The sequence below is a fragment of the Marmota monax genome, unplaced genomic scaffold (assembly GCF_021218885.2).
Source record: "Marmota monax isolate L192 unplaced genomic scaffold, Marmota_monax_Labrador192_F-V1.1 WCK01_AAM20220418_F8-fsc00002, whole genome shotgun sequence".
In the NCBI taxonomy this organism is placed as follows: domain Eukaryota; kingdom Metazoa; phylum Chordata; class Mammalia; order Rodentia; family Sciuridae; genus Marmota; species Marmota monax.
In genome coordinates, this window is record NW_026693571.1 from 27,873,556 (window position 1) to 27,900,367 (window position 26,812).

A 26,812-nucleotide genomic window follows, 5' to 3' on the forward strand; every position below is an offset into this window, starting at 1 on the left:
ATAATGAAATGCAAATGAAGACAACAGTAAGTTGACATTAATATAAAGATCAGATGGTGAAGACATTGGGGAAATGGGAATTTCATACATAGCAAAGGGGAAGATACACTATGAAATGATAAGAAACACACATAGCTATCATAAAATAAATGAAGATCAACCAAATGAGAAAAGCAATGGCTATTTAATTGAAGCTTCCTATATAGCAAGGCAGTCAGCCACTATCACTTGTGTTTGGCAGAGACTCAAAGACAGGCAGAGAAGTGGGAATGCTTTATAGTAAAAAAGGGAGGCTGCAGGTACACCCTGCCTGGAGGCTGTAGGCATAAGGATGCTGTAGATAGGCTACCTAGAAGTGGAGCATCCTATATTTGGGGTGTGTATTTGGCTTTCTCTGATTGGCCCTATGTCAGAAGTGGGGGAAAATTAGGAGAACTATAGGCTATTAATAAAATCTTGGCCATTCTGAGCCGATTATTACAAAATTTATTGAGAAAGATGGCAATGAGGCCTCCTCCAATCCTCAGTTTCAGTAGGCTGGCTTCCTGGGTTGCTTGTTGTAGATAAAAGTTTGGCAGGTTGCTGCAGATTATGGGACAGAGCTCAACTTTTAAATATGGCCATAGTGCTGTACACATGTATATTCAGTCTCTTACAATATAAACTGTGACATGAGGCATAAACATTTGAGAAGAAAATTGCTCAATATCTAGAAAAGTTGAAAATAGAAACACCCTTTGCCTGAGCCACTCCACTAGCAAGGGGGGTAAATCCAGAGAGACTCACATAAGCATAGGGATTCCTGATTGCAGCACCTTTTCATAATATAGATAATTTAGAGAAACAAAATTAAACATCCATTAATATGAGAATGGACTTAGAAAAGGTAGTATAGTCATACAACAGAAACCATAAACAGTGCATTTTACTGGAACTAATTAGATCTGTATTTGTCAAAACAAGTAGAATCTCAAGAGCAATGAATGAAAAGCAAGTTTTTCAATATTAAGTACAATATGCCAGCACTTATGTAAGTTGTTGTTTATCCCCCAAAACAATGAGCTCTGCCGCTTACAGCTGTGATTCTTGGGTAAGTTGTTTATTCTTTCTTTGTCTTAGTTTCCTCATCTGTAAAGTGGGAAGGGTAAGAAGACATACAACACTGCTGTTGGGATTAGTTAATACATGTAAAACAGTTTAGAACTCAAGCTAGTATATAACATTTGCTTTGTAAGTCTTAGCTATCATTGTCATACTGTTTACAGATAAAATATTTTGTTTATGAATATGAAATTACATATGATACGTGATGTGCAAGTGTTCATCTTTTAAAAAAAACACTATTAATGTTCATTGGTCTTTCTCTTACACATTAGTTCTAAAATATAAAAACATGAAAGGATACACATCAAATTAAGAATTTTGTCTACATAATAAAGAATGGTAGAAAAAGGGGGATGGTATCAGTTAATTTTTTTCATTTAAAAAATCTACTTATTCCAGTCATAGATACAAATATGATTGTTATTTGTATTTATTTGTATTTTTAATTTAAAAAAAATAGTAATATCATGAAGATGGACACTTTCTACTTACCAATAACTGTCAGATAATATTTCATAAAATTTTGAACTCTTGGGCTTCCTCCAGGACAATTCTTTGTGCATAGTCACTACAACACTAACAAATGATGTAATATAGTGGATAAGTGGGCCAGACAGGGAGGGGTTCAAATCCAGGCTCTACCATGTTCTGCCTCTAACTATAAAACCTTTTTTTCATTTTTAAAATGGGACAAGTGTTTAATTTTGAAAATAATATAAAAAAGATTGGTACATTTTATCATGGTGCCAAAAGTTTCTTACACTGCATGCAATGCACTACTTCTCTGAAACCCATTACACAAAGCTAATAATATTTTTCTGCTTCAATTGCCCAAAAAGAAGCTCTTTCAACAGTCTAGATGTTACTGTGAAGGCGATTTTTAAAAATGGGATTACCATTTAAATCAACAGGATTTGAGTAAAACAGATTAGCCTCCATAACACAGGTGGGCCTCATCCAACCAGTTGAAAAAGATTGAGGTCCTCCAAAGAGGAAGGAAACCTGCTTCCAGATTGCCTGAGGACTCAAGGCTGTAATGTCAGCACCTACCAGAATTTTCAGGCTGATAGCCTATTTTTCAGACTTGCCATCCATCATAAATACGAGCTAACTCTTAAAATCAGTTGCTCTCTTTTTCTCACCTCAGATGGCCTTGACTTAAGATGCTTTGCCTTTTGAATTTTAACTGTACAATGACGCAAAAGCTACATATGTTCAGTAGAAACCAGTCTTCATGAGATTCAAGATGCAGAAAGGAGTCACTCAGCAGCACTCACTTCCTCCTCCATAAAGAAGAACCAAAGCAACAGGTGTACAACTGACTGCATTTTGAGGTGAGTGGCCATGGGAGAACACTGGCAATCAGCAAGAGGGAGCCTGGAACATTACAAGATTCAGACACCTGGGCCAACAGCACAGTGAGAAACAAAACACTCCACACATCTCCTACCCCAGCTCCACACTGGGAGAGTGGAAGTCTTCCTTTTATAGGAGTAGGAGTCAAAGAAAGCCCCAATAATCTTCACTAGTGCAGAAACTAGAGACCACAAAGTTTCATACTCCTCACAGGCTTGCAGCCACTTAAATAAGTAATCTGAAATCTGTACAGCCACCTTGTTTTGAAAAAGGATCTCACATTATCTCCCAGAGACCCCTCCCCCAGGGTGTGGTAGCCAGAAGCTGTCTTCAGAAGTAAATTGTTGTCTGAGTTGGGGATGTTCTGGGGTCAGAAACCCTTGAATACTCCCATTTTAAACTACACAAATACTCTAATGCACGGTCTTGGGAGGTAGCTACCTAGTGAACCCAACTTGGTCCAACAAAGTGACCATAATCTAAGTGCACTATGTGCCCTATACTGTAGAGGACAGTGTTGCAAGATGGAGGCAAACAGCTTTGCCAGCTACTTGTAGCCTTGTACCAATGCCAGGATAGAACTCCCAAGTTGCACTCAGGCACCTGCTACTAACAGAGAAGGGAAGAAACACAGCAGTCCCTGCTGCTCCTGCTCCACCCACAGAGAAGCACTGAGGGGACCTTGAGCAACTCTATGGCTCCAGCTCTCATCCCACCACCAGATGTGAACAGCTGTATCTGCCTCCCAGACAGGGATTGTCACTGAACCAGCAGAGAGGAACACAACAGTTCTGCTACCACTCCATCTACACTACTTTTGCTGCTGCCGCAACTCTGCACCCAGTCTGACTGCGGATACTGCAGAGGGGGTGCTGTGATTCCCACAACCGACTTTCCTCAGTTGGACCAGTTTCGACTGGCTAGAAGTCAACTGCTTCAGACCCCTCTCATCACTATTTGGACTGCCAGTCCCAGAGGTCCTGGCTAGTGGCAGAACTAGCATCAACAGTGCCTGAGGAAACCCCCATTGTCTAACAGAGGTTACCACTCTCATTGTAGGAGTAGCCACACAATGAACACCCCACACCCACTGCTGTCTGCGCCACACTGGCCTAAACTGTCGAAGTGTCCCCAATTCTTGCCTGGTCTGCAGAGACAGTGAGACTCACCAACTCTACCATGATATGCACCATGCCTAAAGTTGTCAGTCATAGTCAAAGAAGATATAGGGAAACTATACTATGGTGCTCAGCTAGAATCACAGACAACACTGTCCAACAAACTGATAACTCAAGATCCATCTTGAGGAGAAAGTCACTTTTACAGTTTGGATCATAAATGTCCTCAAAGAGTGCACATGTCTAAAGATTGGTCCCCAGCTGATAGTAATACTGGGAGTGGTAAAGACTTTAGGATGTGGGGCCTAGTTGGATAAGGAGGTCCTTGAAGGGCATATTTCCCCCTATTCCTTTCTCTTTCTGCTTCCCAGCCACCATGAGGTGAGCAGCTCTGCTCTGCTGCATGCTCTCTGCCAGGAAGTTTTGCCATGCCATGGGTCCAAAGCTGGGCCAAGTGACCATGGACTGAGCCAGAATAAACCTTTTCTGGCTGATCTCACGTATTTTGTCACAGTGACAAAAAGCTGATGAATGCAGCCACTTGCTAAAAAGGCCACTCCAAAAAAGGTGGGCCCTTTTATCATCTACTAGATGCAAAAATCAACACAGGAGCAGAAGAAATATGCAAAATTAAGGTAACATAATGCCTCCCAAGAACATAACAACTCTCTAACAAAAAATTCCAAAAAAATCAAAATAGCAAAATGCCTGAAAAAGAATTTTAAAGGATGATTATAAAAAGTTCAGCGAGATTCAAGAAAATACAGATAAATAGCTAAATGAAATTAGAAAGACAATGAGGAATGTGAATGAGGAATTCAGACACAGGTTTTTAGAAAGAAAGAAGTAGAAATCCTATAAATAACCTGGAATGTAAATGAACTAAATTTTTCAGAGCTCAATATGTCAAAAATTAAAGTTGAAAGCCTCAAGAACAAGCTATGTCAAGGAGAAGAAAGAATATCTGAATGTGAAGCAGGTCTTTTGAAATATTACAATTGGAAAGAAGGAAGGAAGGAAGGAAGGAAGGAAGGAAGGGAGGGAGGGAGGGAGGGAGGGAGGGAGGGAAGACAGAAGGACGGAAGGAAGGGAGGAAGGGAAGGAGAGAAAGGAATAATTAAGAACTGTAGGACTCCGTTAAACAAACATCTATGTTTTCAGATTACCCAAGGGTGAAAAGAATAAAGTTAAGGGCACAGAAAATATATTCAATAAAATTAAAGAAAATTTCCCTAATTGTGGTAAAGATATGAACATCCCATACAAGAGGCTTACATAGTACTTCAAATAGACATGACCAGAAAAGATCTTCACCGTGGGATATTATAGCCAAACTTTCAAGAGTACAAACAACAAAGAATTTTAGAAATCCGCAAAAGAAAAGCACCAAGTCACATTTAAATGTATTTCCATTAGATTAACAGCAAATTTCCTGGCAAAAACCCTATTGGCCAGGAGAAAATGAAATAACACATTCTGAGTCCTGAAAGAAAATGACTGCCTACCAAGATTACTAAACCCAGCAAGGCTATCCTTCAAAATGAAAGATAAATAGATATTACAAGACAAGCAAAACCTGAGGGATCCATGACAACTAGATGAGCCTTACAAAAGATGCTTCAGGCAATCCTACGTAAAAAAAATCACAGAAAGATAACTACAATCATTATATGTTAAAATATAAATCCTCCTAGAAGACATACACAAAACTGAAAATATTCAAACATTATCAATATAGTAAACCATTAAATCACAAAGAGAAACAAGGCAAAAAGAACAACAAAGAATATTCAAAACAACTAGAGGAAAATCAACAAAATAACAAGAACAAATCCTCATCTATAGATAATAACCTAGAATGTAAATGCACTAAATTCTTCAGTTAAAAGATAGATTGGTTTAATGGATTTAAAACACACAGACACACACAAACTCACACACATACACACACACACACACACTCACACACAATATGCTGCCCATAAGAAACTCACCTCATCAGTGAAGACACACACACAGGCTGAAAGTAAAGGGATAGAAAATTATATTTCAAGCACATGGAACCTGTGAGGAGTATCTATACTTATATCTGATAAGACACATTAAGACAAAAACCACAAGAAGAGATAAAGGTCACTACACAATGATCAGGGGATCAATTCAACAAGAAGATAAAATGAGTGCAAATCTAAATAAACCCAATTACAAAGCACTCAATTTTATAAAACAAACACTATTAGATGTTAAGGGAGATGGAGGTGCCCATTCAATAATAATGTAAGATATCAACACACCACTATCATCAACAGACAAATCATGCAGACCAAAATCATCATCATCATCATAATCATCAATGAGAAACAATGGAATTAAGCCATCCTAACAGACATTTACGTAACATTTCCTCTAACAGCTGAATACATTCATCAGTACATGGGACTTTCTTTAGAATATACTACATTAGGCCATGAAATGAGTCTTTAAAAATTCAAAAAAAATGTAACCATATTCTGCATCTTTTCTGATCACAATAAAAATAGAAGAAATAAAATTAGAAGTCAATAAAAGAAATTTTAGAAATCATACAAACGTACAGACACTGAACACTACACTTTTGAACTAACAGTAGTTCACTGAGAAGTCAGAAGGGAAGAAAAGTACCTATCTCATCACTTTGTTCAATATAGTCCTAGAATATTTAAAAATTCCTAAAACAAATGAAAATGGAAACACAAACCAGGTACAGTGGCACACACCTGTCACCCCAACTATATGGAAGGCGGAGGCAAGAGAATAGCAAATTTGAGGTCAAGCTTGGCAACTTTGTGAGACCCTGTCAAAACTTTAAAAATGAAAAGAGTTGGGGGTGTATCTCAGTGGTACAGTGCCCCCAGATTTAATTCCCACTACTAGAAAAAAGGAGAAAAGAAAATGGAAATACAACATACCAAAACTTGATAAAGCTTTTGCTAGATCAACCAAGGGGAAAAAAAATAAGACCCAAAGAAAATAAAATTAGGGATGTATATAAGGAGATGTTAAAATCGATACCACAGAAATACAAAAGATCATTAAGGATTTTTACAAAAAAAACATATGTAACAAATTGGAGAACCTAGAAGAAACAAATTTCTGGACACATATGATCTATCAAAATTAAATCATGAGAGGCTGGGGTTGTAACTCAGTGGTAGAGCGCTTGTCTGGTGTAGAGTGTTGGGGTTGATCCTCAGCACCACATAAAAATTTTAAAAAGGCATTGTGTCCACCTACAACTAAAAAAAAATTTTTTTAACTGGGTCATGAGGACATACAAAACATGAACAGACTAATAACAAGTAATGAGACTGTATGAGTAATAAAGTACCCCAAGAAAGCAAAAGCCCAGGACCCAATGACTTAAAATTTCACCAAACTTTAAAGAAAAATGTCAATTATTCTCAAACTATTCCCTAGAGTTGAAAGGGAAAGAATCCTTCTAAATTCATTCCATGAGACTTTACTCTGTTACCAAAACCAGACAAGAACACAATAAAAAAGAAAATACCAGAGCAATATCCTGGTCAACACAGATGCAAAAATTCCAACAAATTACTAGCAAATTCAATTCAACAGCACATAAAAAAAATCATTCATAACAATCAATTTGTTTTATCCCAGGAAAGCAATAATGGTTCAACATTTGTGAACATATTTAATAAATGTAACATAACAATAAAATAAGGATAAAAATCATATCACCTAAACAGATACAGAAAAGTATTTGATAAAATTCAACATCCCTTCATGATAAATGCCCTGAACAAATTAGGTATAGAAGGATCATACTGCAACCTAATAAAGACTATATATGACAAACCCATAGCCAACAACTTACTGACTGGGGAAAAGATGAAAGTATTTCCTCTAAGATCAGAAAGAAGAAAAAGTAGCTATCTCATCACTTTGTTCAATATAGTCCTAGAACATTTAAACAGAGAAATTAGGCAAAAGAGAGAAAAGGGTGCAGTGGTGCATGCTTATAACCTCAGCAACTTAGGAGGCTGATGTAGAAAGATCACAAGTTTGAGATAAGTTTTGGCAATTTAGACTCTGTCACAAATAAGAAAGGCAGGGGATATAGCTCAGTGGTAAAGCACCCCTGGACTTAATCCCCAGTACCCCAAAATGAAAATTTTTAAAAAGGAAAGAAATAAAAGGTTTATAAATAGGGAAGAAGTCATATTACCCCTACTTGTAGTTGATATGATTCTACATGTAGACAAATCCAAAGACTCCACTGACAACTGTTAGAACTTATCAATTCAGTAAAGTAGCAGAATACAATATCAATATACGAAAATCAGTACCTTTTCTATATACCAATAACAAAGTGCTGAAATCACAAAAGCAATCCTATTAAAATAGCTACCAAAAAAAAAAAAAGAAAAGAAAGTATCTAGGAACAAACTTAAAACAAAGAAACAAAAGATACATAATAAAAATTACAGAATTCTGATGAAAGAAATTTTTAAAAACCACCCATGTTCGTAGATTGAAAGAATATTGTTCATATGTCCATAATACCCAAAGTGATCTACAGATTCAAACCAATTCCAATAAAAAATACCAATGATTCTTTTTTTTTTTTTTTGGTACTGGGGATTGAACTCAGGGACGCTCTACCACTGTGCTACATCCCCAGCTCTTTTTATTTCTTGAGACAGAGTCTCACTTAAGTTGCTTAAGGCCTTGCTAAATTGTTGAGACTGGTCTTGAACTTGCAATCCTCCTGCCTCAGCCTCCCAAGTCACTGGGATTACAGGCATGTACCACTGGCATCTAACACTGCATCTCAAGGACATTCTTCAAAGAACTAGAAAAAACAATCCTAAAATTCATATGGAACCATAAAAGAGCCCAAATAGCCAAAGCAATTTTGAGCAAAAGAACAAATCTAGAGGCATCACAATACCCAATTTCAAGACATACTACAGAATCACAGTAGCAGAAACAGCGTGGTAATGGCATAAAAACAGACACACAGACCAACTGAACAAAACAGAGATCCCAGAAATATAAACCCATGCATCCATAGCCAACTGATTCCTGGCAAAGGTACCAAAAACAAAGACAGCTTCTTCCACAAATGGTGCTGGGGAAACTGTATATCTACATGTTAAAGTGTGAAACTTGACCTCTAGCTCTTACCATATACAGAAACCAATTCAAAGATGGATCAAATGGGGCCGGGGTTGTTGGTGAGTGGCAGAGCGCTTGCCTAGCATGTGTGAAGCACTGGGTTTGATTCTCAGCACCACATATAAATAAATAAAATAAAGGTTCATTTACAACTATAAAAATATTTTTAAATAATGCATCAAAGACCTAAATGTAACACCTGAATCTACTACAAGAAAACTTAGCAGAAACATTTTGAGACATTGGTACAGGCAATGATTTTCTGGATAGGACCTCAAAAGCACAGGCAACTAATGGGGGGGGGGGGAAACAAATGGGATTATATCCAATTAAAAAGCTTCTTCATAGCAAAGAAAACAATCAACAGAGTGAAAGATACAACTTACAGAATGGGAGAAAATATTTGCCAGCTATCTGTCTGACAGAGGGATAACATTCCAGAATATATAAGGAACTCAAAAACCAAACCAATAACAGCAACAATACCCCCCAAGCAATCCACTTTAAAAATGGGCAAATTATCTTAAGAGTCACTTCTCAAAAGAAATACACATGGCCAATAAGCGTAAGAGAAAATGTTTAATATCATTTGTCATTAGGTAAATACAAATTAAAACTACAGTGAGATACCATCTGACCCTAGTTAGAATAGCAATTATTTTTTTTAAAAAGTAACAAATGCTAGTGAGGATGTAGAGGAATAGGAACTCTTACACACTACTTGCAGGGATATAAATTAATATAGACATTATAGAGAACAATACCGAGATTCTTCAGAAAACTAAAAAGTGGCAGCAAACCACATAGTTCCCAGTTATCCGTTGGCTTGCAAGAGTCAACAACAGAGGGTCTACAGAACAGTGTTCTGTATTGCTAAGATATGATGTTTGGTAGGCTACGGATATTAAATGCACTTTGAACTTACAATGAGTTTATCAGGACTAGCCCATTCTAAGTCAAAGAGCATATGTATATACACATACTTATGCATACCCTATTGGTTCTGTTTCTCTGGATAACCCCAGCATACAAATATCAGGGTGCTTTATAGCAAATACTTAAAAATACAGAAGTGGCTTTAGAATTGGGTAATAGGAAGAGCACAGAAAAGTTCTGAGGAGCTTGATAGAAAAGGAATAGACTGCCTTAAAGAAACTATTGTTAGAAATATGGACATCAAAGGAGATTCTGGTGAGAGAAAAAAGAGGGAAGTTATAAAGAAGTTTCTACTGAACTAGAAAATATACTGTCATAAACAGAATGCTGCTGGAAATACCAATGTTGAAAGTATTTCCGGTGAGGTAATGCACTCCACTATTGTCATGTATGTAAGAAATAAATTTTTAAAAAAAACAAGTTATACAAACTAACAGAAAGTCTAAGAGTAGAAAAGTACACTATTTCCAGAAAAGTAGGGGATTGAAGGAGGAATAATCTGAATAATAATCTGATTTATCACAATAATTTTGTTCTGACTATAGCCTGAATTTCTCAGGTATTTTTTTCATTTCTCAGGTATTCTTGATCTTTTCTATGATTTGGGAAATATATGTTATATTTCATATTTTATTCTGCAAATATTTCCTAATCAAATTAAATGTAGATCTGTGAATGAAAAGATTAAAAGTATCATTAAAAAAGAAAAAAAAATAAAGAAAGAAAGTGCTTCCAGTGAGGTCCCTGATAAAAATAAGCAACATGCTATTAGAAACTGGAGAAAAGACAATCCTTACCATAAAGTGGCAGAGAACTTGGCCCACTTATGTGCTAGTGTTCTGTGAAAAGTAGAAGTTGGAAGCAATAAAGTTAGATATTTAGCTGAAGAGATTTCTAAGCAAAATATTAAAAGGTGAGACCTGGTTTCTCCTTGCTGCTCATAGCAAAGAAGAAGAGGAAAGACGTAAATTGAAGAGGAAACTGCCAACAAAAAGGAACTAGAAACTTGGATATTGGGACAATTTTTAGCTTAACACCAATAGCATGTTCTGGAAACAGGGCCGTGTGATTTAACAATGGTTTGCTACAGAGATTAGGCATATGGCTCATAGATCAATGAACTATCTCAGCCGAAGTCAGGCATAAAGATGCTGTTATACAGAAAGCTGTGGAGCCTTCCTGTATAAGTACTGGGCCCCTGTGAATTGTGTGGGATCCCACCAAGGTTATTGAGAATTTCAAACTAGCAGAAGCACTGCCAGCTTGGATCAAAGGGACTGAGATGAGATAAAATGAAGGCGAACTGTTGAGATTTCTGAAATTCCACAGGCAGGAAATGGACAATAGAGTTGCCTGGCTATAAACATGTATTCTCTTTTTAAGAAACAGGAAGAATGACCACAAAGATAGTTCAAAGGCTATCAAGACTGCCACTGCCACCAGAAGCCAGACTGAAGAAGGAGTGGTGATGCCACTTCAGGGGGTCTATCACCCTGGTGGGCTAGAAGCTGGAGGATGGAGCCTTAAGCCTTCTCAAGCCTCGAAACCTAATTGAATTTTTCCTGCCAAGGTCCAGACTTGCTTTGAACCTGTGACCCCTTCAGAGTGGTAATGTCTATCCTATGCCTGTCCCACCACAGTATTTTAGAAGCAGAAAACTGTGTGGCTTCACAGTTTAAAGCTCTTGAAGAATTTTGCCGCAGGATGAATCATACCTTGAGTATGATTCATGCTTGACTTAAATGATGTTCAGATGATGTATTACTCAAGGTTCTCTAGAGAAAAAGAGCCAATAAGGTGGGCTCTGTGTGTATGTGATTTATTATAAGGAGGTGACTCATGCAATAGAAGCTGCAGTCCCAAGATCTGCAGTTTGCAAGCCGCAGGCCCGAGAGAGTGGATGGTGTTTCAGTTCTAAGGCAGGAAACACTGATGTCAATTCTTTTCTATTTGAACCTTAAATTGATTGGATAAAGACCATTTATATTAGGGAAAATGATCACTTTACCCAATCTCCACATTTATATGTTAATTTCATCCAGAAACTGTTTCACAGACATACCCAGAATAACAATTAGCCAAATATCACGGCATCTCATGGTCTAGTTAAATTGGCATATAAAGTCAGCCATCACAAAAGAGATTGTGGACTCAGAGTTGACTGTGTTAAAAGAATACTGGAATGGGGTGAACATATTTTGTGTTTAAGAAGGACACGGTAGCCAGGCCTGGTGTTGCATGCTTGTCATCCCAGAAACATGGGAGGCTAAAGCAGGAGAATCACAAGTTCAAAGCCAGCCTCAGAAACTCAGCAAGGCCCTAAGCAACTTAGCATCTCTGGGTTTAATTTCTAGTACAAAACAAACAAACAAAAGAGGACGAAGATGTGAATTCTGGAGACCTACAGGGTAGAACATCATAAACTTTGTGTTCTACCAAATTCATATATTCAAGTACCAACTCCCTGTAAATCAGAATTGACTGGGAGATAGGATCTTTACAAAGATAACCAAGTTAAAATGTGGTTACTAGGGAGGGCTCTAACATGATATGACTTAGAAAAAGGAAAAACTGCATACAGAGACACACCTAGAGGAAAAGAATGTGAAAAGATGTAAGGCTTAGAACAGAACATTCCCTCACAGCCCTCAGAAAGAACCAACCCGGACAAAATACCTTGACTTTGGATATCTAACCTCAAGAACTATTAAAACGATAAATTTTTATTGTTTAGACCACCTAGTTTGTAGTAATTTGCTGCAGCATCCTTAGCAAATTAACATATAAATTCTCATCTCTAACACATCAATTATCATTGCTCTCAAAATATTTTTTCTTTAATAATGTCCACTAACAGTACTTACCAGGTACTAATCCTTGCAAGAAGTTCTTAGATACATATTATCTCAGTGAATATTCAAAACTAATATTTGAATGAATTTTAGGGTATTAAGATTAATGAGAAATAATTAGGTTACTAAAGTACATGCCGATACAGATGGATCTCCAATGCATTATGCTAGTGAAAAAAGCTGAACTCAAAAATTTACAGGATTCCATTTTCTGACATTCTAGAAAAAACAGAATTATTAACAGTAAACAGTTCCAGGAGTGAAGAAAGAACTATAAGGGAATTGTGTTTGGGGGGGGGGGGGTATGGTATTGTCTCATCTCTTTTTTTTTAACATTTATTTTTTAGTTGTAGTTGGACACAATACCTTTATTTTATCTCTTTATTTTTAAAAAAATATTTATTTTTTAGTTGTACACAATACCTTTATTTTGTTTATTTATTTTTATGTGGTGCTGAGGATGGAACCCAGGGCCTCGCACAGGATAGGCGAGCACTCTACTGCTAAGCCACAACCCCAGCCCCACTGTCCTCTATCTTAATAACAATAAATCATGCTTACATACCTACATTTGTGAAAGCATACTCCAAAAGGGTGAATTTTACTGCATGTAAATTATACCTCAATAAAACAGACTTTTAAACAACAGCCTGGCTTAACATCAAGTCTTAAAGTCTGCTGAGAAGGAAATATCTAAAACAAGTTAAGTTAGTCAACAGATTTGATTAAAATTGTTTTTTTGGTTTGTTTAAGTCTGTCACAATTTCCATACAACAAGAATCAGAAGGCCTACTTCCTACCCATTTCTGTCAATTAAGTGATAAATGCATTAAGAGAATATTTTGTGTTTCTGATTCTAAGCTTGATATCTACAAAACGAGAAAAATCACTCCTATTCTCAAGATGGCTGCAGCCATCAAAGATGATAAATACAATACTCGGAGAGAGAATACATACAGTGTCAGCTAACCAAATGTAAATGCACGAATATATCAAATTCCGTCAAGGCTAAGGCTGAAATTTCAGCCTTAACAATAAAATTCTGTTATAAATGGTAACAGGGAAGGGAGAAAGCAAATTTTCTGGAACAGAATTAAGAAAGTAAAATAAGGGCTAAGGGTTTACCTCAGTGGCAGAAGCACAACTAATACTGGTAAAACCATGGGCTCAATCCCTGGCACCAAAAAGAGAAGGAAAAAAAAAATAACACAGCTAGTGGGAATAACAAGTACATTAAACAGCTAGGATACTGACTAATGGGAATAACATTGGCCTTTTATAAATGTTTACTTTGGAAAATGGCACAAAAAAATGTCCATTTCTGAAAGATTACTATAGATGTCATTTTCTGCATGTTAATGCAATCATTTTGTAAAACATTATCAGGTGCTTGCTCCATATCACCACCAAGTGATTTACATATTAACTAATTTAATAGTCACAAGAATCAAAAGATGGAAAGCGATTTTCAAAATTCACTGCTTAAAGCTTTAGCAAGTCCAAAAAGCACTTAAATCAGCAATGAAAGTATTCCTAAGGAATCATGTACAACCACAAGAATGGGATCCTAATTAGAATACGTTATATTCCATGTGGGTATGTCAAAATATACTCTACTGTCATGTATATCTAAAAGAAACAAATTTTTAAAAAATTTAAAAAAAGAATGCTTGGAAGGATCCTTTGCTTACTATGCCTAAATTTTGTGTGCTAATCCTTATTCAAGAAGCTCTGGTTTGGGTTATAAATATAACAGGGTAAGAAATTAAAATGCTACTCACTTTGCTGTCAGAGAACGAGAGTTTGCTGTTTAAGATCTGCCAGCAAATGCTCTCAGATACGAACCACCAGCAAGACCCATAGAGCAGTGCTGAACTGTGTTATGCCTTGGGGACAATGACTGTGTGTGTATACACACAGGTACAGCAGTATTAAACACATAAATCAAGAGAGAGAAGGGGAAGTCCTCTTCCTGCGCCCTATGCTTTAGAGAGTCTTATTTTTCTTTGGCTCTCCTCCAGTTTTATTCCTCCCCATAGGCCATAATGTGGAACTTTCTAGAACATCCACCAACATACCGGAAGCTCTGAGATTTCCACCCAAACAGTTCCAAAACCGCTTCCAAGATCCATCCCATGACTACCTTGTCACAAGGATAAATGCTACCAGATGTGAGAGATGGGGAGGCAGCTAGATGGAGAGATATAGTCCATACACATACCACACGTAGAAGGGAGCTGGCTCTCCCATGCTTTCCACTTTCCAGAAATGAATTCAGAGGATTTAGGGCGTGATCAAGGCAGCCTCGGGAAGAACTGGGCATATACTCACTACCAAGACAGAGCAACACCAGTAATGGGGAGATGCAAAAGCTGACAGGTGTACTGGCAGATAGAAGTACCCAAGAGCCTAGATAGGGAAAAAGAAGTGCGCCAAAACCAGGATGCGGCAATATGCAGTTCCTGGAAAAAGTGCCTCAGGCATCCTCTGGCCTTTGCAGTCCAGCTCTGCAGAGAGTAGGGGGCAGGGATCTGCGTAACTAGGAGCTGGGTGTCCAATAGGAGGGTTTTGAAGGCCGAGGAGATGGTAGGGTAGCAACAAGAGGAATCTGGTGCAGTATGAGCGCACAACCATCAGCTGATAGCGAGGAACCAGTCAAGTGCCGCGATTTAAAAGGGCGGGGCTGCAGCCGACGTCACCACCGCGGCACTCGTCACCCGCGCTTGCCGCATCCCATCCACAAGATCTCTCTGGACCAGCTCGGGTGCACACGCGTCTCTGCGGGAGCCAGCCTAGACCTCTGCGGCAACTCCTGTATCATGGCCGACTCGGAGAACCAGGGACCTGCGGAGCCCAGCCAGGCGGCAGCGGCGGCAGCGGCGGCGGCAGCGGCGGCAGCCGAGGCAACTGAGGAGGTAATGGCGGAAGGCGGTGCGCAGGGTGGAGATTCTGACAGCGCCGCTGGCCACAGTGACAGCGCGGCTGCTCAGATGGCTGAGGAGCCCCAGACCCCCGCAGAGAATGCTCCAAAGCCTAAAAATGACTTTATTGAGAGCCTGCCTAATTCGGTGAAATGCCGCGTCCTGGCGCTCAAAAAGCTGCAGAAGCGATGCGATAAGATTGAGGCCAAATTTGATAAGGAATTTCAGGCTCTGGAGAAAAAGTATAATGACATCTATAAGCCCCTACTCGCCAAGATCCAGGAGCTCACCGGAGAAATGGAGGGCTGTGCATGGACCCTGGAGGGGGAGGAAGAGGAGGAGGAGGAATACGAGGAAGAGGAGGAGGAGGGCGAGGAGGAGGAGGAGGAGGAGGCTGCGGCAGCCGCGGGGGCGGCCGCGCGGGTGAGAGATGACAGTCACCATGCCGAGATGCCTGATGACGCCAAGAAATAAGAGGGGGCAGAGATCACCCGGAGAAAGTCGCCGTAAACAACAACCCATTTTTTTTTCTTTTAAATATTGGTGGACTGTAAAAGGCTCAGGTTTTTGACCAAAAATACAATGTGAATCTATTCTGACATTCCTAAATAATTTAAATTGAAGCAATTCGATTCTGGTCAGCCCATTTCAAATTTGACTTTCATTTTGAACACAACAAAGGTATCAAAAGATGTCGAAGAATACCAAATTAGGCTTAAAATGGTTTTTTCATGATCTGTGAGGACTGGGACTGAGGCTGCAATGGGTGTCAGCAGATGTAAAAGAAAGTACGTCACTTTGAAATCCATTCATAACGCGACCATTACCCTACCCATGGAACAACCCCAGCCAAACTGTACTGCATTCTCCATACTAATTCTTCTTTAGTCCTTACATTTCCCAATGCAGAGAAAGCAAACCCAAGAAAGACGTCATCTTTTAAGACTTTGCTTTTGCAACCCCGACATCAGCTTTACCACGTCAGAGGAGAGACGGTGAGAGACTGTGTGGAGGAAGCCTGCGATGGAGATCATGAGACTATTGCTAATGAGGCCAGGAAAACTGCCATTTCAATTTCTGAAAAATGTTCTGAATATTTGGATCTAGAGCAAAACATGGTTTCAAGAAGGAGAGTGTATAACATGTATAATATTGTCAACATATGTATTCATTAGTTACAGTTTCATGTTTAAGTGTTTTCTTGGTAGTGTCTTTACAAAGGCGTAAAAATTACCCTAAATGTTTTAAGTCACTTTACCTAGAATTGTAGAAATATTAATTTACTTGAAGAGATGTAGAATGTAGCAAATTCTGTAAAGCATGTGTACCCAGTGTTATGTAGTTTGATCCTTGTGAAGTCTTTGTCATGTAGCTTTTAGGGTGTAGCTGTGAAAATCATCAGAACTCCTCACTGAAGCTAATGTTTGGGAAAAAAATATATACTTGAAGAACCAATCCAAGTGTGTGCCCCCATCCCCAGCTCAGAAGTAGAAAGGGTTTAAGTTTGCTTGTATTAGCTGTGCCTTCATTATTTTGCTATTTAAATGTGACATATTAAATATAAAATGGTGCATAATCAAATTTTACTGCTTGAGGATAGACTGGCATACAGAAAGGATTTTGAGGAAAGAACACATTTAATGTAAAGACTCTTAGCTTCTTTGTGGGTTTTGAATTATGTGTCAGTCAGTGATCTACAAAAAACCATAAGCATAAAGTTGTTTACCACTGTGGTGTTAATAAAACAGTATTTTCAAAAAAAAAAAGACTTGGTATTCTTATTGCGTATATTCTCATCTATAAAAGGGAATGGTCCCTTATGAGTTAATACACATTAACCCTATAGAACAGTAAGTGCTGGATAATTTTCGGCTATTATCAATATGATTACAGAAAAATTTAACCCTCCCATTACAAAAGGGATAACACAGCCATCATTATATCCCTACTTATTATTTATTATCAGAAAAGAATTTGCCATTTAATTCAGAAATACAGAAAATTCAATAAACTTGATTTCTTCAACATAAAATCAGGTTTTGATTTCCTCTCAGAAAGGATAAAAGACTTTAACATGACATTATGAATATACAAAAATGGTTATCTTCAACTTTATGTTTGGACATTCTGAATAAAGAAAAAAACCAAAACAAAAACCTAGGCTCCAAAAACATTTTTAAAAATCAGATGCCAATCTCTTCCATTTCTTAAGGGTTAAAATTACGCAGGAGCAAAAGCTGACTGTTTTTGTAGGAAATGGAAGGCAGCTCTGACCTGTTGCTAATGACAACAGTGAGTACAAACACCTAGGGTAATGTTAATCTTCCCGATAGCCAGAAATTAAAAATTTCCTTTTAATTTAAAAGAAAATTAAAATAACATTACATAAGTCATGATTATCTTAAATCATGATTATTTTAACAAAGCAAAGAAAAAACTAATAAAATATTCATTTCTTATCTCTAGAAATGAGAGATTCTCATTTAATATTTTTATGGATCCAGTAAAAAGCAAAATTGATTAAAATACTAATAAAGGATCTTCTTACTAGGGAAAAAAAACTTGGCAGACATATGATTATTTATATAAAGAAAACCCATTCAGCTGAAAAACTATTAGATAAAAAATAATTGAAATGCTAATAATAATGGGAAAAAAATTTTGCAGGCATATGATTATTTATATAAAGAAAACCCAGAGAATCAGCTGAAAAACTATTAGATAATCGTCTGATAACTGATCTGGCTATCAGATAACAAAAATTTTTATTAAAAATAATCAAAATATATGGAAAAGGATTTCACAGTAGAAATAGTAAGACAAAAATATTTATACCAACTTCTGATAAAAAAATTATATATAACCTATGTGAAAAGAATAAACATTGGCCTTCACAAATGTAACATAGGCCTTTGAATTGTAAGATAGAAATAAAAAATATATGTTAGTTCTTCTCAAATTAACCTTTAATTTGTCACAATCCATCAAAACTCAAACTTGATGTGGAACTTATTAACATATACCCCTCATGCTTACTCATTAGAATAGCTAAGAAAACTTAGTAATATAGACTTTAATGGACAAAAAAATTTTAATTGAAGAAAATACACTAAATATTTATCAATTACTGAACATGTAAAGTCTAAGCATGGCATAAAACCAAAAGGACAACACAGAAATTAGGAAATTATAAAAAATTATACATATACTCAACATTTTCAAATGCAAATAACAAACTGGGAATCAAATCTATAATTATATTCAATGTGATTTATATTCAAATCTATAATTATATTTCAATGGGCTCAAAAAGAGCTAATAGTCAATGTAATAGTTCGTATGAACCATATGAAAATCAGGTGTTTTATAAAAATATATAAAGGATATAAGTAGGTTACTTTAAAAGGAGAAAATAAGATACTGAAATGGAAAGACACATTCCTATATGGCGGCAGCACTAGGAGAAACAGGGCTCTAGCAAGCTTTTGAGACACAAGTTCCCCAGGGTGTTCTCTGATCAGCAGTCTTTCTTTTATAAGGGCTTTAGCTCTTGGGTTTTCACTCCTTCAAGGATACGGGGATGTTTATGATGCAGTTCTTAATGCATAATGTTTCCACCATTTCCTAACTTGGCTGATCCCAGAGTACTTATTTGATAGTTTGTCTGTCAGTCATAAAACCTGCAAGTTAACAGCTAGCAAGATACCCTCCCTTCAAAGCCAATCAAATACTATCAATCAATAAACCATTTTTAACCCATTTTAGGCCAAACTTAGTCAACAAAGCACAAAACAGCAGAAAGAAGGGCAGCATGCATTACATGTAAAACTGCAGCACTCTGATGCTTACTGTGCAAGCAGGGCACAGCAGCTCTCTCTGCTTGCGAATTTCATACACAGATACATTGGACACACACGACACAAATGCTTTTTTCTTTTTTCTTCTTTTATTAAGGTGAAATCCACTTAATATAAAATTAGCCATTTTAAAGAAAAAATTCAGGGGCATTTCGCACATTGAATGATGTTGCATGGATACCACCTCTTATTTGTTTAAAAAAATATTTTAGAAATAGACATAGCAGAAAAAGGGATCAATGTTGTGCAGAATATGTAAGGTATCCTATATATAAAAAAATTAATGAAATTGAATTTCTTATCTACTTTTTGGTAAAGAAAGAATACCACAATATAAGGTTTTAGTGACATGGATATTCTCATACACTGATGATGTATAAAAAAGTACAATTCATTAGCAAAATTAATTTAGCAAAAATATCTGTCAACACATTCAAAATGCTATACATTTTATTTCATCCTTGGAATCTTATTAAAAAAACAATTTTAAAAGCAAAAAAAAAAAAAACACCTTTACACATAAAAGAGAAAAAAGGGAAATAAAAAAACATACAAGCCAAATATCCAAATAAAATAACACATTAACACAACAGACTGTACAACTATTATTAAGATGTCCATAAATATTTTGTAACATTTTAATACTATATAAGCACTGTCCCTATACCTGTTTAAAAATTCAGACATTCAATTTCATACACATACAGTATGTTTTAACTAAGCCAACCTTGTTTTCAAAAAATTACATAGCCTGCTTGGTAAAACAGCAAACTCTTTACAATAATTTTTCTTCCCGGGGGAGAAGGATACAGGAACTCTGGCTCTCAGTTGTAGTACACCGATGCTCAGGGAGCACTAAGCTGAACAGTTGGTTTTGAATCCTGGACTTCCCGCTGTGTAACCCTGACCAAGTAACCTATGCCTCTTTGTGCCTCAGTTTCCTCATCTGTGAAGTGGGGAGGCTTACCTGTTAAACACTTAAAATAGTGCCTGACACATGGTAAGCACTAAGGAAGTGTTACTGGCATCTCAATTATCTGCTGTTCCTGTAACAATCCAGTACAAATGTAATGCAGACTTTAAAGACTGCACCTCTCATATACTATCATGAGAAGTTAACTGAAGTTAATCAGAATTCTAACCTCAATAGATTTTTAAAAAATATTTTTAGTTGTAGATGGACACAATACCTTTATTTTATTTATTTATTTTTATGGGGTGCTGATGATCGAACCTAGCGCTTCACACAGGCTAGGCAAGTGCTCCACCTCTGAGCTATAGCCCCAGATCTTAAGGAGAAAGAAGTGTTTGTCATGCGTTAAGTTTTATTCACAGGTACCCTATGGAGCATTTACCTTACTAAGTCTAGCATTTCTCAGTGTTTAGTCCTTTTACTGTTTATTGTCGCTCTTCCCCCACTTCCCTCATACAGGGGAACATACAGAAGGACAGCAATTGTGATTAATTTAATCGTATCAAATCAAAGTAAATTTGGGGGGATTTATAACAATATGTGAGTTTTTAATTAGTGTTAATAACACCAATATAGCATATAATAAATACTTAAACATGAGTAGTCTTGTGATATAGTATTATCCAGATGTGAAGACAGCGGTGGCAAGATTTAGCTATGATGCAGACATCAGCATCAACCACAGATATTCCTTTACCCAGTTGTCTATAACTCATTTGACTGTGTAGTTCTTGTCCAAGGATAGAAAGCAATTTTAAGACCAAATAGAATGAAATAAATTATGGATCCACAATTGGTATTCCTCCGGCATTGCCCTCCAAGGCAGCCATGACAGCAAATATCTTACTGTTAATGAAAACAGCTTCAATGTCAATAGTATCTGTGTACATAGATGCCTAAATTAAAAATCCAACAGATATTATTCCTATAGTTTTTTCATTTCTTATCTTATTCATATCATACAGGACCCCTGGTGACAAGATTATGGCATATAGCAAGCAAAGGAATGCAGCTATAACGATTAATCTTTTATCATTTCATAAACCTTCTTACCAGGATCTCAAGGTACTTTGCTGATAAGATGTGTTTTGTGCAGCTTAAAATGAAATGGGGATAAAAATCAAATGTCTTTTCTTCTGGCTGCCACTAATGAAAACAGCTGAATTAAGTAGTGTGGAAGTAACCATATTAGATTCTTGGAAGCTGCTCAACAGTATTATGGGCTGAATGTTTGTGGCCCCCACTCCCAAATTCATATGTTGAAACACTGCCTTCCAATGAGATGGTAGTAAGAAAGTGGAACCTATGGAAGGTAATGTGGATCAGATAAAGTCATGAGGGTGAACCCTCCTGAAGGGGACTATTTATAGGAGCCATGAGAGCTTGTGTCCCCTCACTGCCCTCCACCATTCAAGAATATAAGTAGTTGGCCTTCGAAGAGGACCCTCACTAGAATGTAACCAATGTTGACACCATGATTTTTGGACTTTCAGCCTCCAAAACCATGAGAAACACATTTCTGTTGTTTATAAACCACCCCATCTATGGTACTTTGTTACAGCAATCTGGACTAGGATAAACAGATAACTGAAAGCACAGGATCTGTCACCAAGTGACACAGAAACAAGTAAACAGTGACTAACACTGTATGGATGAGCTCACTGTGTGCTTAGTGAGTGCTAGTGACCCTGAAAAGCCAGAACCTAAATTTCTACCTAACACAGAAGTGGTTCCATATGTTAATCTCAAATATAGTGTATCGGGAATCCCTACTTTGCTTGGCAATATGTAACATAACCACATATTTTATTGTACAAAGACTTTTAAAACTTTCGAAAACTATTACTTAGTAAGTCACAGTAACAAAAAAATATGGAGTTTTCTAATACAAGATAAATAATATGGGCTCCTTTTTGTGATCTTATATATATTTTGGTTTTGGCTCATAGTCACTGTATAGTGCTCATAGCCCTAGATATTTTCTAAATAACTAGTATTATAAGATTAAAAGATTTTTTCCTTTTGTCCTTGGTCTGCCACAGCTTCAGAATAGTTTTAGAGAAAAAAGGTTAAAGACCACAATGTTATAGTGCTTTAGTCTGTAGAAACAAGCCTTAGAACAAAAAAATCTCTCTCTGGCCTTCCCCTGCCCCCCTCCTTATTTAATGGACACAAAAATAAATTTTATTTATTTATTTTTATGTGGTGCTGAGGATTGAACCCAGTGCCTCACAAGTGCAAGGCAAGCACTCTACGGCTGAGCCACAGTCACAGTCCCTCCCCTGCCCTTTTTCCATCTAAGAAATTATTTCTGTCTCCCAAGGCAGGTTCTTAGAAACAAACAAACAAACATGGCCATGATGCGGCAAATTTATAATCACAGCAATAAAGTAAGAAGATCACTTGAGTTCAAGAGTTGAGACCACCGAGACAACACAGGGAGACCCTGCCTCAAAAACAAAAAAAGGAAGAAAAAATCCTCTGACTCATCTGATAGTAAATCATAAGACCCTGATTCCAGAAAGGGTCCTGCCCCATTCCTGGAAGAAGGGAATATTGCTCAGACAGGCAAGAAGATGGGCCTTGCTGGATTTCCCTACTCAGTCTCTTGGCATGAAATCATACCCTTTTTATCCAATCACATTTCTACATGGTTGACCATGCTTCAGTCATGCTTATATAATGAAGTCTTAGGGCTGGGGTTGTGGCTCAGCAGAAGAGTGCTCGCCCAGCATATGCAAGGCACTAGGTTCAGTCCTCGGCACCATATAAAAATAAATAAATAAAATAAATGAAGTCTCCATCAAAACCCAAAAGGACAGGGTTCAGAGAACTTCTGGACAGTTGAACACATGGGAGCTCCACGCTGTGTCTCACACCTCATCCTATGCATCTCTTCATTTATATCCCTTCTAACATCCTTTATAATAAATCAGTAAATGTGCATATGTGTTTCTCTGAGTTCTATGACTTGCTCAAGTAAATTAATTGAACCCAAGTAGGAGGTTGTAGGAACCTTGACTTATAAGCTAGTCAGTCAGGGGTACAAGTAAAACAATCTGGGGCTTGCAACTGGCACCTGACAGAGAAGCCCCCCAACCTGTGGGATCTGACATTCTCTCCTTGGATTACAGAGTGCTCAGCTGGTATGCTGCAGAATTCATTGCTTGCTTGCTTGCTTACTAGTGGGACAAAAACCCCACACCTTTTGGGGTCACATAAGTAATCTGTGTTGTGAGAGTACAAGAGGTTAAACTGAGCTTATTTTTCTTTCTGTTGCCTTAAAAGTACTTTTGGATTTATGTATAATTTTTAAATTAAAATATGTATTATTTATGTATTATAATTAAAATAACATATGTGTTAGCAGAACATCTTTATCATAGGTGCTCTGTAAGAGCAGTTCTAAAGTCAATGAAAGGCATACAACTAAAAAGGGATAGAAAAGAAAATCAGCATGACTTTTAAATAAATAACATGATGGGCCAGTGATCATTAATTCCACTGAATTTAAAACAAAACAAAACAAAACAAATAGCCTAGCATGTGCAAACCCCTGGGTTCAACCCCCAGCACCGAATAATAAAAAAAAAATTTTTAAATTCTCAGAGTCAGTGAAAGCAGAGTTGAGCAATGTCCGTGACCACACATATGCCAGCAATAGTGGAGATTGAAAAAAAGATCCATGGACAAGGTTTTATAGTGTAACACCTAAGCTTAGCAAATAATGGTGGCTTCTTATTATCTGCTGAATGAAGTCTCATTTCTTTAATTATCAGTTCTGTAATCTAATCCTGCAGCTAAGCCAATGTCAGTTGTTCAAATAAAGCTTTTGCCAGTAAAGTTCCTGCCCAACACCCATCTCTAACTTACTGTTCTCTGCTTAAAATAGCAACCCAGATTTATGCATCACTTTACAAAGCTTTCATTTTTATGTCCATTTCTCTACTTTCTAGCATTCAAATCTTAGTAGGCTTCTAAACCTAACTCTATCCCCAATCTGTTCTCCTAGTTGCATCTGTTCAAGTTGAATTCTCTGAACGCCTTCAGATTTGACCACTCAATTTAGTCTTCATGTTCCATTTATGGTTGCATGAGACGAGATTATCACCCTAAATAAACTGTTATATTTCAGTATTCCTGCATAGTTTGTGTTCCAACTGTTGAGTCAATTCAACTGTTGATTCAAAGAAATGTCTGTTGAATAAGGAGAGAGACATTGAGAGTGACAGGAAGAGAGAGAAGCAGAGACAAAGAGGAAAAACTCAGAAAGACAAAACATAGCAAAAATAACAGAGACAAAAGTAAGCTAAGAGAAATAACTTGGTAAAAATACAAACAGGAATTATAAGACCCAAGAAATGTCTCAATTACAGACTATGTCACAAATTGCCTATACCTGCACTAGTTCACTCTCTTTCCCACCCAGTGCACTGTCAGAGCACGTTGACTCACCAGAGCAGGAAGACATTCTCAGTGTTCCCTTCTTCAGACTGCCTGCATATCCCATTGTTAGCATCTTACAAATGATATACATGTTATCTTTTCTAAAACCTGATGCAAAAGCTAACACATCCTTTGCAAGACTGAAGCTGTAGGCCACACTCTGCTTAATGACAGGGAGACGCTCAACATAATGCACCAGATGGGCTCATTGTTGAGTGAATATCAAAGTATTCTCACACAAGACAAGACAGTCATTTGACATGACCTCTTGATACAATCAAGAGACATGGTAAACACAAAATGCCTGAAGCTGCTGCAAGTGTAACGTGGCATACACTTTTACAGTAAACTTTTTTTTTTGTAAGTAGGAGCCCAGTATAAAATAATGATAAAAATTATAGTAATATACAAACATACTTGTTTATTATTTGCATATTATGTTTCATATGTAATTGTATATGGCTGGCAGCAGCACAGCAAGCTTCTTATACACTGCATCTCCACAAATGTGTGAGTAATGTGCTGTACTACGACATTATGACAGCTGCAATATCACCAGGTGATAGAAATCTGTCAGTCTATTATAAAATCTTTTGGGATCACCACAGTATATTCAATCAGTCATTGAACTAAATGTCATTATGTGGCACATGACTACATATCTACATATGTAGCTGGTACATATGCTATAATGCAATCACCAAAATTAGGAAAAGAAATAATCTAATAATCTAGCCATTTCATAAATCCGCCATATATTTCCTCATTCTAAAAACGTTTTCAGACTATATGGGATAATGGGCTTGTTCTTATTAAGAAAATAAAGAACTGAAAATAAATTACTTGCTATTCTAAAAACTACCAATGTTACATATGTAAAGAAAACTGCTTTTAGCTCTAAGAAATTCTTATCAAATAAAGATTTTTTTATTGCAAAATCTAATTGAGACAAGACAAGCCTCTACATTAGGGTCTCCAGAACCAACATAATTTCATCATCTGAAGCCATTTTTGTTGGATGTCCGGTAGCTTCTTTATCATTTCACTAAACTGGTACTATTGCTCACACTCCACCCCCCCACCCCCCACCCCCGCCACAAAGCCAAGGCTTCCTGGATAGTCTAGAAGGTTTACAGGACAAAAATGGTTACTAAAGTTACATTAGGTCATACAAGCTGAGCACCCCTAACCTGGAAACCTGAAACCCAAATACTCCAAAATCTGGAACCTTGAGTATAACATGATGTTCAAAAAGTTTCAGATTTTAGATTTGTGGATTAGGTAGCTCTGCTGGTAAAATGCCTGCAAATAGTCTAAAATCTGAAAACTTAGAAATCTGAAACTTCTGATCTGAAGCATTTCAGGTATAGGATAGTGAATCTGCACTAGCTTCTAGTTATTTTTAAAACTGTCAAAGGATGAAAGAAGTCTACCCATTCTTCTATCATTTCTATTTTCAAAAGGAAAGAGTTATGGAAGGAAACCAAAACTCAAGAGTAAATATGGATACAGCGAATATTATAGGATTTCTAATTATATCTTGCAATTATTTAGAGTAAGATGCCAACTAAAGATCAGTGTTAGAAATTAAAAAAATAATTCCCTAACATGCTTACAAATAGAACCCAGTTTCTGTACTTGCGTCACAATTTAAATGATCTTTTGCTTTCCCCTGTAAAGGCTTCCTCACTCATAGCCCTTCCTGTTGGAGACTGCCATTCTTTCATATACCCAATCCTCCCCCACATGCTTTTTTTCTAAGCCAGGAAGTATTACCTCAGCCCTGTATGCCTATGATGCTCAAATTCTCAACTAAAGGGTCTGCATTTTATTCTAATTGTACAGCTCATTTGAGAATGCACATTTTCTTTGTCCTTGTTTTTTATTTATTTTGCTTTACGGCTTCTTTTTTAAAATTTTTTTAATACCTTGATCTTTCTTTCTTTCTTTATTTATTATGTGGTGCTGAGGATCGAACCCAGAGCCTTGCCTGCGCCAGGCAAGCACTCTACCGCTGAGCCACAACCCCAGCCCTTCATGGCCTCTTTCTTTGTGGTTCTCATTGTAA

General features: G+C 37.1%; 2 protein-coding genes across 5 annotated transcripts in view; one reads left to right on the forward strand and one right to left on the reverse strand.

Moving 5' to 3' along the window:
• Herc3 (HECT and RLD domain containing E3 ubiquitin protein ligase 3) overlaps positions 1-26,812 on the reverse strand; it is a 132,401-nt gene that overhangs the window by 4,524 nt on the left and 101,065 nt on the right. Inside the window, exon 23 of one of the 4 annotated variants that reach the window (XM_058583858.1) lies at positions 19,848-24,495. The exons of the other annotated variants lie outside the window; for them this stretch is intronic. Coding sequence (XP_058439841.1) covers positions 24,423-24,495 — 73 coding nt within the window. The 3' untranslated portion in view covers positions 19,848-24,422. Of the gene's footprint in view, positions 1-19,847; positions 24,496-26,812 lie in introns of those variants that run through there. 4 annotated transcript variants of the gene reach the window in all.
• Nap1l5 (nucleosome assembly protein 1 like 5) lies at positions 15,231-17,236 on the forward strand. Its single transcript, XM_046458858.2, has one exon. It carries the CDS (start codon positions 15,367-15,369, stop codon positions 15,940-15,942), a length of 576 nt encoding a protein of 191 aa, XP_046314814.2. The 5' UTR covers positions 15,231-15,366; the 3' UTR covers positions 15,943-17,236.

What these genes read in the sequence shown, in the direction of transcription:
- Nap1l5 (XM_046458858.2), top strand. Translation starts at nt 15,367, where the DNA reads ATGGCCGACTCGGAGAACCAGGGACCTGCGGAGCCCAGCCAGGCGGCA.